The sequence below is a fragment of the Heterocephalus glaber genome, unplaced genomic scaffold (genome assembly GCF_053883595.1).
Source record: "Heterocephalus glaber isolate CG9 unplaced genomic scaffold, H.glaber_assembly_v1.0 deba00001773, whole genome shotgun sequence".
Lineage (NCBI taxonomy): Eukaryota > Metazoa > Chordata > Mammalia > Rodentia > Bathyergidae > Heterocephalus > Heterocephalus glaber.
In genome coordinates this window covers 8,824,118-8,839,867 of record NW_028258463.1, presented here as the reverse complement: position 1 = coordinate 8,839,867, position 15,750 = coordinate 8,824,118, and the positions used below count along the sequence as shown (strand labels likewise).

General features: G+C 61.2%; 1 protein-coding gene and 1 long non-coding RNA gene across 18 annotated transcripts in view; one reads left to right on the top strand and one right to left on the bottom strand.

The window, feature by feature from the left end:
* Positions 1-15,750, top strand: part of Srcin1 (SRC kinase signaling inhibitor 1) — a 59,592-nt gene that overhangs the window by 24,957 nt on the left and 18,885 nt on the right. For 9 of the 17 annotated variants that reach the window (XM_087202342.1, XM_087202347.1, XM_087202336.1 and 6 more), the window contains 9 exons: positions 4,778-4,801; positions 7,775-7,970; positions 8,428-8,626; positions 8,915-9,008; positions 9,374-10,245; positions 11,446-11,538; positions 11,750-11,793; positions 12,080-12,267; positions 12,962-13,137. In XM_087202342.1, coding sequence (XP_087058468.1) covers positions 4,778-4,801; positions 7,775-7,970; positions 8,428-8,626; positions 8,915-9,008; positions 9,374-10,245; positions 11,446-11,538; positions 11,750-11,793; positions 12,080-12,267; positions 12,962-13,137 — 1,886 coding nt within the window. Of the gene's footprint in view, positions 1-913; positions 1,075-4,777; positions 4,802-7,774; positions 7,971-8,427; positions 8,627-8,914; positions 9,009-9,373; positions 10,246-11,445; positions 11,539-11,749; positions 11,794-12,079; positions 12,268-12,961; positions 13,138-15,750 lie in introns of those variants that run through there. The other 8 variants (XM_087202338.1, XM_087202333.1, XM_087202341.1 and 5 more) reach the window with 5 other exon arrangements.
* Positions 6,822-8,439, bottom strand: LOC110344777 (uncharacterized). The gene is made up of 2 exons (XR_015447754.1): positions 8,331-8,439; positions 6,822-7,687 (listed from the first exon to the last, which is right to left on the bottom strand). It is a non-coding gene; the product is annotated as an uncharacterized LOC110344777 (long non-coding RNA).

Sequence of the window (15,750 nt, the reverse complement as noted above, 5' to 3'; positions counted from 1 at the left end):
CATAACCAAGCTCTGGCTTTAGACTGCCACAGCTGGCAGCCCTCATGGGCGTTTAGCCTGCTTTCTTTCCGACTCCTGGGTCCATCTTGGCTGAATTTAAGGACAGGGATGTGTTTGCCTCTGGGGCTGGGTACCAAGGGTGTGTGGGGGCCGGCGTGGAAGGGACGGGGTGGGGACGGGCAGGGAACAGGTGCAGTGTTCGCAGGCAGGTTCAGGTCCTCCGGGAGGAGGCTTAGGGCGGTGGGCAGGGCAGGTGTGGGGCTGGGTGTCTTGAGCTCATTTGTCCCAGGGGTAAAGCCCAGTCTCCACATCTGGAGTCTGCTCCTGCGGGGGCTGGGAGAGCTTGTGGGACCTTGCCTGGGGTTGGTAATGACCGGGGAGGGTGGCGTGCCCAGGAAGGGCCACTTATACCCCAGGCCTGAGGCAGAGGACCAGAGACATTGGGCAAAGGGCCAGAGTCACACAGCAGGGCAGGATCAGAGGCCATCAAAGAAACTTCAGCACTGCAGGCCTCCCACACTTTGTCAGCGATGAAGTCATGGCATGATTAAAAGGGCAGAGGTGCACAGCTGAGACCCCGGGAGGGGGCCTGGGGGCTGGGAAGGTGGCGGCAGGTCAGACGCTGGGGGTTGGGATGGTGAAGGGGACCCTGGGAAGGGACCGGGCCGGGGCCCCTCCCCCACGCCGCCACCGGGCTGGCCCCCCGCCCTCCCCCCTCTGCAACCCGAGTCCCGGGCGGCGGGCCGGAGGATCGGGTGACCGCGGCGACGCAGCTGCCAGCCTCCGCCACGCTCTCTCTCGGCGGGGCCGCGCGGGGAGGGGGCCTCGGCTGGATGTGCACGGCCGCGCGCCGCGCCGCGCCAGGTGGAGTCGTGGTTACCGGGGCGACCGGGGCCCGGGCCGGCGCGGCGGCGGCGCTCGCACTGCAGCAAAGGGCACCGCGGCGGCGGCGGTGGAGGCAGCCGGGGGAGGGGACAGCCCGGGCGCGCAGAGGGGAGCGGGGACGCCTTCCCTCCTTCCCCGCCCACGCGGGACCCGGCTCGGGGACCCTGGCGTCTGCACCGGTAGCCGCAGGTAAGGGAGAGCGGCTGCGGAGCCCGGGCGCTGCTGGGGTTCGGCAGGGAGTGAGGGTCACCGAGATGGGGGCGTCCGCGCGGCGGCCACGAGGGGCGGTGCGGCATCTGGGGCGCAGCCGTTGCGGGTTCCGGATCCTGAGAAACGCCCCCTCCCCTCCCCCACCGCATTCGGGGCTACCGCATGGGCCGCCCCCTGCCCAAACGCGGAGGGCGGGCGCCCCCTCCCTAGCCCCGGAAAGTCATGACCTTCGCGGGTGTCGCTCGCACGCCGGAGAGAGGGTCGCGCGTGTGCGTGGCCATGGGAGCTGGCCTCGCCCCAAGCCACGGGCGGGTGTTTTGGGGACGGGTGTTCACGCGAGTTGGAGGTGGGTGTGTGCGCCGGAGCGCGCCAGGCTGCGCACCCGTGGGCTGCCCCTGCAGGGTGCTTTGTGGGGCTCGAGGTCAAGGAGGGGTCATGCGCGCATCTACTACAGGGGACGTTGGCCCAGAAGAGGGCAGAGACCTGGCTGGCCCGGCTGGGTCCCTGCGGGCTCAGCCCCGCCCTCCTAGGGCCGGGTTGGGGGTCAGGGCAGCTGCAGCACAGGGGCACCCCCAGGACTCGAGGGAGGGGGCGTGCACTCCGCACCCCCAGCGGGAAAGAGCTGTTTGTTGCAGTCCCCTGGCCTGGGAGGTCCCCGGGGAAGCCCCCTCCCTCTTTCTGAGAGCCCTGTCCCGAGGGAAGGTTGCCTTCCATCTTCCTCTGAGAACCCGCGCATTTGCCCGGCTTCCGGAGGTGTCTTCCCCGCCAGCTCCAGCGGGGTTCTCTGCAAGGTCCCCTCGCAGCTCTTTCCTCCCTGAACCCTCCCCGAGTACGGGGCAGAGACCCCGCTTTGCTAGGTAGTGGCTGTTCTCCTGCTGGCCAGCCAGACCTCCTAACGGGGCTTTTCTGGGGCTGGGAATTCCTTGGGAACAAGCCAGGAGGTGCCGGGAGCAGGGCCTGAGCTGCACCCCTCCCCCGGGCTGCTCCTTTTATTTCCTGCCACTTATTAGTTGAGAACCTGCTCCAAACCGGGCGCTGGGCTGGGCACACAGCAGGAACCCACACCCAGGAACAGGGGGCTGGAAATTGGACAGGAGGGTCCCCCTTGGAGAATAGGGGCGGAGCACCCTGGGAAGAGCAAAGCCGGTCGCCTCCCCAGCGGCCTCTTCCCTGTGGCTCCGGCTTTGGGGACCTGGAGTTGCCAGGAGACCATGTGCCTGGTTCCTGGGGGCCAGTGTGGAAGCAGCTTGTTCTCCCCACTTTTCTGATTGAGGACGGGGCTGAGCCAGAGGTCCCAGGGTTCTGGTCCCAGAGTTCTGATCCCAGTGCCCCTCGGATGTCCAGGTTCCTCAAGTACTCTCGCAGCACCTGTTCCATCTGCCTTTCCCTGGGGCTTGATGGACCTCTGCTGTGATACTGATGCCACCGCATCCTCCCCTTGTGCTGTTTTGTGACCTGTCCCTTCCAGTGACTGTCTCAGGCATAGGCACAGGCTTGGGTCCCTGGGGGAGGCCACACTGAGGGGACAGCTGGGGTGACTGTATCCAGGCCCTGCCCCTGCCTCCTTCTCAGGGGGGTTCCAGTCACCTGCACAGGGTACCCCCAACTCACTGTGCCGACCCCGGAAGGGGGGGCATCTTTGGCCTCTTTGGATCCACGGGGTCACCTCTTTGACACATGATGTGTGGGACATCCTAGGCCTGGGTCAGGCAGAGGTGGCTGGAGGTGCCCACCCCCAGCTAGGAGGAGGAAGGAGGGGGGCTTTTTCCTGAGCCCAGAGTGTGTGCTGTGTGCCATTCTGAATGTGCCCCACAGCTGGTTATTTAGGGGCCCAACACTGGGGTGGGTTAAGGGTGGGATCAAGCAGTGCCCACGCCTGTGCTCCAAGACCAGGCGCAGTGCCTGTGACAGCGTGGGTGTGCACGAGTCAGGCCCTGGGCTGCGCGTGTGTGCACGGGACCTGGGTGTCCCTAGGATCTCTGAGTTTCTGGGGCTGTTGGTGACGCTGTCCCTGCAGACGAGTGTGTTCGGTTGCTGTGGGTGTATCCACAGTGTCCTCACTTGAGGATGTGTATGTGTGTGCACTGCTCTGTGCAGACCCGAGGCTGCCTGTGTCCTGTAAAGTGGAAGAGACCAGAGAGGGTACGGGGTCCTCTCTGCAGAGATGACTCCCATCAGAAACCTCCCAGTGCCCTCAGCCTGACTCTGCCCACCCCCGTGCATCCACTCCCTCCACCACCCTCCACTTCCGAGGCCACCAGCAGCTGTGGCTGGAGCCTGTTAGCACCCCCTGGCAACCCCGGTGTGGGGGGGGGCCTGCGTCCGGAGATTACTCCAGGCCTTAGCTCGGGTACAGACTTTGGTGTCTGCTTCTCATGGCTGGTGTGTGATGATTTCATGTTTTGGATCCAGCGCTTGGTGGAGATGAGGATTGTGTTCCTGGTAGGGGCAGCCCCGGCAGGAGAACTGGCCTGTGCCACCCCCACCCAAAGGGCAAAGCCTCCACCCACAGGACCCCCACTCAGCCCCTTTCTATCTCCCCTGCCATGAAAGCGTTCGGTGGTACAGGACCCGCTTACATGGCATCCTCCCATCAGGAACCCCCGATGTCCCTGTGCCCTGCAAGTGACTGAGGCCTGGGGAATCTTGTCTGCTTGTGCCAGGCACCCCAGAGCCGAGCCATCTGCTGCCTCTGTCCTCCTGCTGAGGCTGGCACTGGTCAGCAGGGTGCCTTCAGCTTTGCCAAGAACCAGTCTGGCCTCAGGGCCGCCCTTTCCTTGTCCCCAGCCATCTGGAAGGGCCTGCTGGTCTCTAGGGAATGCAGGAGGACCCCAGGTTACTCATCTTGAATCTCAGTCCCCCCATTGTAGGAATGTGAGGGCATATAGGGTCGCTCCTCTGCCATCTCTACCGCTGCAGGACATTGTGCCTGACCCAGCCTCCTTCACTCCCTTTGCTGCCACAGCACCCCACCTCTTGCCCAGCTCTGGGGTGTCACTGTCCTTCTCTGACCCACAGGGCCCTGTGTTCACCTTTGGCTCAGGCCTGTGGGACCCCTTCGCATCCCACTTGCCTGCTCTCTGTTTGCCCCCACTTAAACCTCCACTGCCTGGCTCAGTCCCCTTTGCAGTCCAGCCTGCTCCTCCCAGGCTGCACCAGCTGAGCTGGACTCCGAGTGTCTGTCACACCCTCCCGGTGTTGTCCCTTCTACTAGGTGCACCTCTCCCCCCATCTCTACCTGCTTAGTCTCTAAGGCCCTGCTCCAGTGCCACCTTTTCTGGGAAATTTTCCTGGCCTGCCAAAACCAGCAGCCATCACCTCTGACCCCATGGCCTTGACATGTCATCGTCCCTCTTTTGATGCTTGTAGGTTCCCTGTGTCATGGTCATCTGTGCCCTTTCCTACCTGTGGCTCTCTGGGGATAGTTCCTATTAACTGGAATTTGGCTGCCAACATCTGGAATCTTCTCCTGCTCCCACCAGTAGGCTTGCAGCCTGCCCATCCTGGGCCCCCCGAGTGACCAGGTCCCAGTGGAAATGGGAAGTTCAGGCACTGCTTCCTTCCTGCTCCTAGAAGGGTGAAGGGCCCATGAGCCAGGTCTGAGGACCGAGCTCCAAGGGTCTCTGCCCTGCCCTGCCCCTCCCAGCCCCCTCTTAACCATCTCTTCTCTTATTTCCATCAGCAGCCAAACTACTGGAGTTTCAAGGTCAGTGTGCGATGCTTCTGCTGCCATGACAACTGCATGTGTCCCCTGCCCACCTCCCTTGCACATGCTTGGCACCGGGTGTACATCTGCACGGACCCCCTCTGGTACGGGTGGTGGGCTACAGGCCGTGGCTGCTGCGTCTCAAATCTGGGCTCACCTGCCGGGGGCTTGGGACCCAGAGGGGGAGTTCGGGCGACCCCTGCTGGAGATCCTGACCCTCTGTCCCCAAGTTTCTGCAGCCCCCAGGGGTATTTTGGAGCAAGGGGTATTTTGGAGCCTGACATTCCTCCAGCTGAGGCAGGGACTGGGCCTCCATGGGGAGGCCTGCTCAGTGCCAGGCAAGACACACTCAGGGCCCCTGTACCTGAAACCTTTTGCCCAGGGGTGGGGCCTTCCTGCCTCCTCCGGAGAGGTTGGATTGTCCAGCACTGGGCACTGTCTGCCCTTCTTGGGCACCTTGCCCATCCCCCGTGCCTGGGCTCAGAGCTGGGGGAGCAGGTTCAACTGCTGCCTGTTTCCCAGAGTCTCCAGCTCTGGGATCCCAGGCCTCATGACGGGGGTGCCCACCCTCCATCCCCCACAAGGCTTGTTCGAGTGGGTGCTCCGGAGCACTGCAAGGGCTCTCAAATCGGAATCATGGAATCCTAGAATTCAGGTCAAGCTCAGCCTCTGGAGGATGGAGGAGCTATGTAGTAGTGGTGAAATGCAGGGCCTGAGAGAGCCAGAGCTGCCTGGTGGCAAAGTCCAGCCTGCTGCTAAGTAGCAGGGTAACTTGAGGCAATTTACATAATGACCCAGGCCTCAGTTTCTCCTCTGTAAAGTGGAACAATGCCTGTACTATATAGAGTTGTTGTAAAGATAGAAAAAAGGTGAGAAAAACGCTTGCTCTTAGCAGCACCCAGCTTGCAGGGAGCCTCATGTGCTAGCTGCCTAATTCAGCCTGGCAGCCACTGACCTTTCAGTTGCCTAGCAACCCTGGGACCACCAGCCCAGCCGTGGTTCCCCACAGGGCCACAGGGCTCGCCATCCTTCCTGGGGCTACTTCCTACACTGCCCCTCCTTCTGAGACCCCTGCCACCCACTGCAAGGGCTCACTGTGCTCGAAGCTGGAACCCTCTCGATGACCCCAATTCTGACCTTCTCTGTCCCCAAGCCCTCAAGGCCACCTTGGGGACAGCTGGGCATAATGCCAATTGGAGAAAGATGTTCTCTCTTTTCCAGAGCGCTAATCCAATTGGAACATTAAATTGAGCTAGTAAGAAGATAGAGATTAATTAGGGTTAATCAGGATTTGGGGAAATAGAGAGCTGAAGAGGAGAATGAATTATTCCTTTCTAGAGATGCTTTTTTATTACTGTCTTTTTAAAATTATAAAAGTAATATATTCTGATTTTGGACAATTCACTCAATTTTGTAGAGAAATGTATAAAGTTAAAAGTGAAAGCTCTCAACCCAGAGCTAGCTAGTGTTAGTGATTTTGAATGATTTGTTATTAAAAACAGACAATTTATTTTACAGAAAAATACAATTGGGCAACATGATTCTTTTTGTTTGTTTGGTTTTGATTTTTGAGACAGGCTCTTGCTATGTAGTCCAGGCTGCCCTTGAACTCACTATGTAGCCCAGGCTGTCCTAAAACTCGTGGCAATCCTCTTGCCTCAGCATCCCGAGTCCTGGGATCACAGGCATGTGCCACCACACCTGGCAGAACATGATTTTTGTGACAATAAATGTATATATAATATATCCATGCATTTAATGTATGTAACATGGACTGGTGTAGGTCTCATTCATTATCTTAACTCCCTTAAATAAATGTACAGCATCAGGGCCAAGGATTTAGCTTAGTGGCGCCACACCTGCCTCGAAAGCACAAGGTCCTGAGTTCTGTCCCTGATACCGGAAAAAAAAAAATTACCTAACAAATGTACAGCAACTTGGTTTTAGGGAAAGGACTGGGTAAGAAGGGCAGAGGCTGTGTCCCCGGTGACAGCCCCAGGCTTCAGCCAAAAGTAGGGTCTTTTTTAAGAGGACAAAGGGTTTATTTAGCTTACAATTTGTAGAGGTTTCAGTCCATAGTTGGCTGGCTGCAAGGCAGGGTGGCAGAGGGGCAAGAGTTCATGGCAGCAGAAGACAGGAAAATGAACAAGAGAGAAGTAGGGTCTTAAAGTACAATTGCAATCATAGTATGACACCCCTTCCCCCCCAGGATAGACCATCGTGCTGTCCTGGGACACCCTTCTACCCCTAGCCAGATCTCTCCCTCAGCTGTAGCCTCAGGGAAGGGGTGTCCTGCTGGGGCCTGGCTGGCTGTGTAGCAGCTCGTGCCTGGCAGGGAGGGACCGGAGCCTGGCAGGCATGCCATGTGCTCCCGTGCACCGAGCCGGGATGCGCATGCGCACTGGGCCAGGGAGGTAGTCCGCTGGCTCCGAGGGGTCTGGTATGGCTGTCTGGGTCACTCTGAAGCAAGGACACTGTTCGTGCCAGCTCCACAGGGCCCACGCCTCCCCACACCAGGACCCCAGAGTTCCTTACTTTCTTTGCTTTCTCCCTGGGCCCTGCTTCCCCTGCTCCCCACCCCAACTCTCTGAATAAATTCGCCGCTCATAAACCCGCCGCTTAATTAATGTCTGGAACTAATGCCCCAATTTGCTCAACGATTCTGCTGCTCACCTCGGTGACAAATTCTTGTTGTTCTTTGGAAGCTTAAAATAGCAGGCTTGCCCGAGGCTCCCGCTCAGATGGTTTCTGACTGGTTTCTGGGGGTGCCTGAGTCCTCTGCCCAGTGCTAAGCTGCTAGGTGTCCCGGGGAGGCCAAGGCCCCGAGCGAGAGATGGGGGGACTGTCCTGCAGGCACACGGAGAGTCTGGGGTGCAGGAGCCCCTCCTGTGAGAGCGTGTGAGTGTCACTGGCCGGCCGGCTTCCTGTGAGCTGGCTGTGGCTGAGCTCCTCTCACCCTGCCCTGCCCTGCAGACCCGAAGCTCGCGCCACACTCAGGGAGCCCAGCCGGGACTGGCGGACCAGGCAGCCAAGCTGTCCTACGCCTCGGCTGAGTCACTGGAGACCATGTCGGAGGCCGAGCTACCCCTGGGCTTCAGCAGGATGAACCGCTTCCGCCAGAGCCTGCCCCTTTCCCGCTCTGCCAGCCAGACCAAGCTGCGCTCGCCAGGTACCGCCCAACCTGAGCGCCCGCCGCCTCCGCCGCAGGCTCCGCCTCCCCGCCCCTCCCAGCCCGGCCCCTGCACCCTCGCACTGGCCCCGCTCAGAGCTCCCCGCCCCCCCAGACCTCCTCCCCGTCCCTCTCCCTCGCCATCCCTTATGCCCTTCTCTCTCTGCCCTTTCTAACCCTACTTCCTTCTCCCTTTCTCTGTCCCCCTCTTCTCTAACTACCCCCTCTGTCTCCCTAGCACTCTGCTGTTTCTGCCCCACCGGCGCTGCCCTGGTCCCATCCCACGCCCCGATCCGGGCTCCGGCTGCCCGGGGTCCAGTGGGTGTTCGGGCAGCCGGCAGCATGAGCGCCTGGGTTCACCTTCACTCGGGGGCAGCGTCGGGCCTCAGCCCGTGCCGCTGTGGGGCCGGTGCAGCTCCCGAGAGCCCCCGTCGCTCTCCTCGGGTGTCTTTCGCAGGGGTGCTGTTCCTGCAGTTCGGGGAGGAGACGCGGCGCGTGCACATCACGCACGAGGTCAGCAGCCTGGACACGCTCCACGCGCTCATCGCGCACATGTTCCCGCAAAAGCTCACCATGGGCATGCTCAAGTCGCCCAACACCGCCATCCTCATCAAAGACGAGGCGCGCAATGTCTTCTACGAGCTGGAGGACGTCCGGTGGGCGCGGCCTGGGGATGGGTGGGCGGGCCTCCCCCAGCTCCTTCCACCACCCCCCAACCTCCCGCCTCTGCAGGTTCCCCGGGCCCAGGTTAACCGGAAAACAGCCTGAGGAGGAGGGGTGGGCCAGGCAGGAGCTGCTGTGTGCAGGGGGTGGCGGGCAGCCCGAAGGACTTAGGAAGGGGTTAGGAGTCCTCGTCCCTCGTGCCACCCATCTCTGCCTGGAGCAGCTGCCCCTCCATATTGTGCAGGCTGGGGGACACGCGGTGACCCTCTGCATCCCCCCAGGGACATCCAAGACCGCAGTATTATCAAGATCTACCGGAAGGAGCCGCTGTACGCTGCTTTCCCTGGATCCCACCTCACCAACGGGGACCTCCGGGTACAGCTGGGATGCCCGGGGCACTGGGGAGACTGGGTGGGTGGGTCCTGGCAGGCGGGGTGCAGGCGAATGTCGGGGACCGGGAGAAGGGAGATGAACGAGGCAGAGGGCAGGCCCTGCTAACTGGGGTCCTGGAGGGGCCCTTCCTGCTCCCCTTCGCCCCTTCCCCTTGCCCGCCCCACTGTGACGTGGGTTAAGGGTGGCCCCGTCGAGGCTCTCCAGCTGCCACTGACCCTCGTGCTGGGAACCCTGATGGGAAGGGGCCCAGGATGCGACAAAAACGGACTGGACTGGGGGGGGGGTGCAAGGAAGGGGCAGGGACCCCTTTGTGACCCGCCCGTGGGGTCTTGGGGTGTCTTCCGCAGAGAGAGATGGTGTACGCGTCGCGGGAGTCGTCGCCCACGCGGCGTCTCAACAACCTGTCGCCGGCCCCGCACCTGGCATCCAGCTCGCCACCGCCCGGGCTGCCTTCGGGGCTGCCTTCGGGGTCGCCGTCGCGCTCGCGCCTGTCCTACGCCGCAGGGGGGCGCCCGCCCTCGTACGCCGGCAGCCCGGTGCACCATGCGGCAGAGCGGCTGGGGGGCGCCCCGGGGGCGGCGACGGCGGGGGCGCAGGGAGTGAGCCCCAGCCCCAGCGCCATCCTGGAGCGGCGCGATGTGAAGCCTGACGAGGACCTGGCGGGCAAGGCGGGCGGCATGATGCTGGTGAAGGGCGAGGGCCTGTACGCCGACCCCTACGGGCTGTTGCACGAGGGCCGCCTGAGCCTGGCGGCGGCCGGCGAACCCTTCGCGTTCCCGGGCGCCGGCGGGCTCTACAAGCGCGGCTCGGTGCGCTCGCTCAGCACCTACTCGGCCGCCGCGCTGCAGTCCGACCTGGAGGACTCGCTCTACAAGGCGGCGGCCGGCGGCGGCGCGCTCTACGGCGACGGCTACAGCTTCCGCCTGCCGCCCTCATCGCCGCAGAAGCTGGCGGACGTGGGGGCGCCCCCCGGCGGACCTCCACCGCCCCACAGCCCCTACTCGGGCCCACCCAGCCGCGGCTCGCCCGTGCGCCAGTCCTTCCGCAAGGACTCGGGCTCCTCGTCCGTCTTCGCTGAGAGTCCTGGGGCCAAGACGCGCAGCGGCACCGGAGGCGCCTCTGGAACTGGGGTCCCCCCGCCCGAGCTCTTCCCCGGGCCCGGGGAGCGCGCGCTCGTGGGCTTCGGGCCACCAGTGCCAGCCAAGGACTCAGAGACCAGGTGAGGGGCACTCGAGAGGGTGGGGTGGGGAGAGCAGGCGCCACCGAGGGCGTAGCCTACGGGTACCATTCCGGGGCTCAGACATCCCAGGGTCCTTGGTACACCTGGCCCTTGACAGCCGGGCAGTGCCATTTCTCTTCCATCTGAAAGTCTTAAAGGGTGGGTGAGAGGGGCCCGGAAACGGACTTTGAGACCTGGGTTTGCATTTATCACCTGAGTCTCAGTTTCCTCAACAGTAGATAAGGGGCCCAACCAGCCCTTTGCAGTGCCTTTCCAACCGGGACAAGGCACTGGCAGCCGAAGAGCTGTCCACCACAGGGCCAGCTGAAGTGCACTAGGGAGGGGTGCTGATAAGAAATGGGGCCGGGGCTGGGGATTTAGCTCAGTGGTTCCGGCGCCTGCCTCGCAAGCACAAGGACCCGAGTTCGATCCCCAGTACCAAAAAAAGAAAAAAGAAAAAAAAAGTAGGGACGGAGCATGCTGGTGCATGCCTATAATCCCAGCACTCAGGAGGCTGAGGCAGGAGGATCGCTGAGGGGGTCGAGGCCAGACTGGGCTACATAGTGAGACCCTGTCTCAAAAAACAAAACAAAAATAGGGACAGAGAGAGAACCCCATTCCGCTCCTTAGTCTCCAGGCTGCAGACCCCTGGCCCATTACTCAGTGCCATCCTGACCTCTGCCCTCAGACAGCACTCCTGAGAGAGAAGCCAGCCAGGCGTGATGGAGCACGCCTGTCATCCCAGCACTTGGGAGGCTGAGGCAGGAGAATCACCGCAAGTTCCAGCTAGCCTGGGCTATGTAGCAAGACCCTGTCCCTCCACCCCCCAAAAAAGAGATTATCCAACCGCACACTGCACTGGGTTCTGTTGATGCCAGTCCTTGCTCTGGTCTAGGGGGAGACATAAAAACTTCTTGTACTTCCTTTGGATGCTGTGGGAGGAGGGCTTCTCAAGGCTACTGGGGGCTTTGGGATGGCTTGAGAGGCAGGGAGAAAAGTGTGGGGACTATGCCGAGAATGAAGAGGTCAGCTGGGAACGCACAGTGGGGACACAGGGGCTTGGTCCTTAGGCACGGGGTCCCTTTGTATGCTGGCAGCTGGGGATGGAAGGCATTTGCTGTGGTCACGAGTGTTAGGAGTGGGGCCAGGGAGGAGGGACCCAGGCTGGGGAAGGGCTGCTGAGAGCCACCTCCTCCCCAGGGAGCGCATGGAGGCCATGGAGAAGCAGATCGCCAGTCTCACGGGCCTGGTACAGAGCGCCCTCCTTCGGGGCTCGGAGCCTGAGACCCCCAGGTGAGCCCCTCTCTGCCACCATGGCCAGGGCCTGGGCTTGGAGCAGGAAGTGGGTAGTGGGCATTGGGAGCGTGGGCTCAGCTCTGTCGATGTGTCACTGTGCGACCTTGAGTCCCTTGCTTCTCCGGGAGCTGGAGGAGACGATATCTCCACCTGACGGTCTGGGGCTCGCCTGGACCCCTGATGCCCATTTTCTTTCCCTGGGCCACAGTGAGAAGATTGAAGGGTCCAATGGGGCAGCCACCCCCTCAGCACGTGAGTGACCCTGCCCTCCATCCCCACAGGTCCTTGCCCTCTGAGCTTCAGTTTCCCAATCTATAAAGTGGGTGTCTCACGGTCATGACATCAGTGGGCTTTTAGTGAATAAAGAAGTCATTTTAGTCCAAGATATCACTGCCTGGTGCCTTGCACCCCATTGTTAGCACAAGGAGGCCATGTGCCTCTGGCTACAGGGTGAGGTCAGGCCTGGGGAGGATCTGCCCTGGCGCCTCTCAGGCTTATTTTGTGCCCTTTCTCTCATCCTCAATGTCCCTCTCTGCAGAGTGCGGGTCAGGCAGCCGCAGCAGTGGGGCCACCCCGGTGTCCGGCCCTCCCGCGCCCTCGGCCAGCGGCGCCCCTGCGGAGAAGCCCACGGCAGTCAGCCGTCTCCAGATGCAGCTGCACCTGCGCGGCCTGCAGAACAGCGCCAGCGACTTGCGCGGCCAGCTGCAGCAGCTGCGCAAGCTCCAGGTACCGCCCCTGCCGGGCACCCCGCCCCAGACTCCTCCCACTACCCCGCCTACCCTTCCCCGCCCTACCAGCTCCCTCGAAATCCCTCACGGCTCTGTGGTCCGGGTCTGATTCTCCAGCCCTCGCCCCTGCCTGCCTCACTTGTCTTTCTCGAGTTCCCCCCCCCCCGCCTCGGTCCCACCACTTCGGCCCATCTGTCCTCATCAGTACCTCTCGGGGACGTCCTCCCCCCTCCCTGAGCCCCGCCGGTCTGCCCCGCCCCGCCTGGCAGATGGTCCCACCTGTCAGGGGCCTGGCACCGCCGTGCCCGCTCCTCATCAGGTGAGGATAATGCGCAGAGACAGGCTGGGGAGGGGGCGGGCAGTGGCCATCTGGGCGACCGCTAAGATCTCGCCCACCTCCCGTCAGCTGGGCGTGGAACTAGGTCGGACCGCCCCAGACTGTCAGCCCCAGTGCTGAGAGCCCTTCTTCCCAGCCCCTACCCCATTCAGGCTGCTCCGAGCCGCAGCCACACGGCCACGGTCAGGAAGTCCTTCCGGGGCCCCCTGTTCCCATCCCGCTGTCTCGCCTCTGCTTTCCCAGAACTTCCCCCTGCCACCTTCCCTCCCCTGCCGACCGGCCCTCCCTCTGCCCGGGCCCGTGGAGCCCCGCTGCCTCCCAGCCTGGTCCACGCGCCCGCCCTCACGCCCCGCAGCTCCAGAATCAGGAGTCGGTGCGCACGCTGCTGAAGCGCACGGAGGCGGAGCTGAGCATGCGCGTGTCAGAGGCGGCGCGGCGGCAGGAGGACCCACTGCAGCGACAGCGCACCCTGGTGGAGGAGGAGCGGCTGCGCTACCTCAACGACGAGGAGCTCATCACCCAGCAGCTCAAGTGAGGCTGGGCGCGGCGGCGGAGGGAGGGGCCGGCGCGGGCACCTGGGTTGACCCGCAGCCTGACTTCCCCGGGAGGCGCAGCTCCGTCGCAGTGACGTGGGTCTGTTCTGAAGCCTGACGTCCTCCGCCGTGGCCTGGTTTCTCTGTGACCCACAAACCTCTGATCACCTGGCATACTTCCCGATTTCTCTTCCTGGCCCGGTGCCTCCTTTTGCTGTGGTCTTGCTTCCCAGTGACCCGCCTGGCTCTCTGTGGCCCCTGTGGCCCGCCGCCTGCTTTCCTTCTGCCTTCTGCCTGCTTTCCTTCTGGCCTGTGACTCGTGCACAGTGACCTAGGGGCGTTGTCACCGGTCAGTCAGCACCAGTCTTAGTCCCCCAGACCAGCCCCAGCGAAGGGAAAGCCTCCTCCCTTAATGGCACGGCTGAAACGGGGCTCCAGTGTTCTGGAAGAGAGGAGGACCAGAACACCCCACCCCGAGCACTCAGCCATGGACAAGACAGTCTCGAATTCAAATTTAGCAAACGGCGCCGGTGAGGGGAGAGGGCACCCCACCCACCCACTGCCGCTTCCCAGGCCGCTTACCGCAGTCCAAGAAGGAGGGCACTCGAGATACCCAATCTAAGGGCTGTGTTTTATGGTGCTGAGGAACAAAACCATGGGTAGAGGAGGGTAGCTTATTAAGAAAGTAAGAACAAGCAAAAGGGGACCGGAAAAAGAGCTGCCAGTGAGGACTCTGCCTAGGCACTTTCACAGGACAGAGTAGGGAGCGCTTTCTCTTAATGGCTGCTAGGGTAGAGGGTTTCATACCCAGCGAGGAAGTGAGCAACCTCCCAAGGCCCCATGATGAAAGTGAACCATGCTGTCCACGCTCACCCGGCCAGTCTGCAGCTTGGCCACACTCTGAGGCGGTCTTAGGTGGCTGAAGACATCCTTGCATGGTTTATCCCCTAATGCTCTCTTCAGCGGTCTAGGACTTCTTCCTGTTCTTTGTTTCGACCCTGTTTTGTGGAGCCGTGTCCTCAGTGCCTACACCTGGTCTCTCTCCTGCCTTACTAAGGGACCTGGGGACCTGGTTCCAGTTCCAGCCTGGAGGGCCTGTGTGATCAGGGCAGTTCCTGCTCTCCGAATGCCTGAGTCTTCATCTGTGTCCAGTATTAGGGGTTTTTTTTGCAGTTCTTTTTTTTTTTTTGGTACTGGGGATCGAACTCAGGTCTTTGCACTTGCGCAGCAGGTGGCGAAACCACTGAACTAAATCCCTGGCCCTTTTGCAGTTCTTTCTGGGTAGGGTTTGGGTTGTACTCAGGGACCAAAAGGAGGCAGGAGAGCTGCTCACAGGAGCCTGGTTTTTTCCCTGAGTCATATTGGGAACCCTTCTAAGGGGCTCCTTGAGAAGGCCACTAATCGTCAGCCCAGGGTCCATACAACCCAATGCTATGTGCATGTTTTAACAAGGTATGAGGCCAGGGTCCCCGTGATACTGTGTGGCCGAGATGAAATCACATGGACAGTAGCCATCCCGCACCCTAGGGGTGATCGCTGGTGACATCCAGACAGATGGCCAAGCAGAGCAGAGCCAGCCTACTCTCTCTCCCAGGGTGCCATGGACCCACCTGTTCTGTCCTTGTCTCTTTCCATTCCACAGGGGGAGCTGGGTCAGAACTTTCAAAAGGAACTTTAGGAAGACATTAAAGGAAGTATGAAAGCGCAGAGGCGGGTGAGATGAAAGGACAGATTTACACACTTTCTGTTACGAGAGCCTCCTGGGGCCTCTGAGATCCAGGGATGCACAGACGCCCCGGCCCCTGCCCCTCATCAAACCTGGTACCTAGACGCTCCCCTGCGGGACCTGGAAATCTGCCTGTGGCCGGCTTCTCCGCCCTCCCAATGGGGGCTCCTGCCTGATGCAGAATGGGAATTGTGTCTCTGGTTCACAAGTGAAGAATTATTTAGCTGGATCTGTCCTCCCAGGACTAAATGAACATCTGGAAAGCACGCCACGTATTCCTTCCTTCATTCATTCATTCATTCTTGTGGCGCTGTGGATGAACCCAGGGCTGTGCACATTTCAAACAAGTGAGCTACATGCCAGCCCTCAGCCATTTTTTTGTGTGTGTGGTGTAGGGATTAATCCCAGAGCCTTTGCACTGGGCTTTTAAATTTTTTTAAAAAATTTTATTTTGGAACAGAGTCTTGCTAAATTGTGCAGGTTGGACTGAAACTTGCAATCCTTCTGCCTCAGCCTCCTGTGTAGCTGGGATTACATGGGCACCACCATGCCTGGCTCCCCCAGCCATTTTTCATCCAGTGTCTCATTAGGGAATAAGTGTAGGTTGAGTCCAGTCCCTTCTGCCTGAGAGTTACAGTGTTCCCTCTTCCTGAAGCTCACCAGGGTCCTTTAAGTAAAGGTGATGTTGGGAGTGGTGACGTTTAACGAAACTGGCTGGGCCTGACGAAGTCAGGTGTTGCACACACAGGCGGGGAGAGCTGATCTTCCCCTTCTGGCAGAGCAGGGCTTCTGAAGACGGCGGTGCATCTGTGGTCATGCAGTCTGGCATGGAATGGCAGCATAGCTGCGGTGGCTGAGGTCAGACTTGGTGGACAGTGCTTCCCC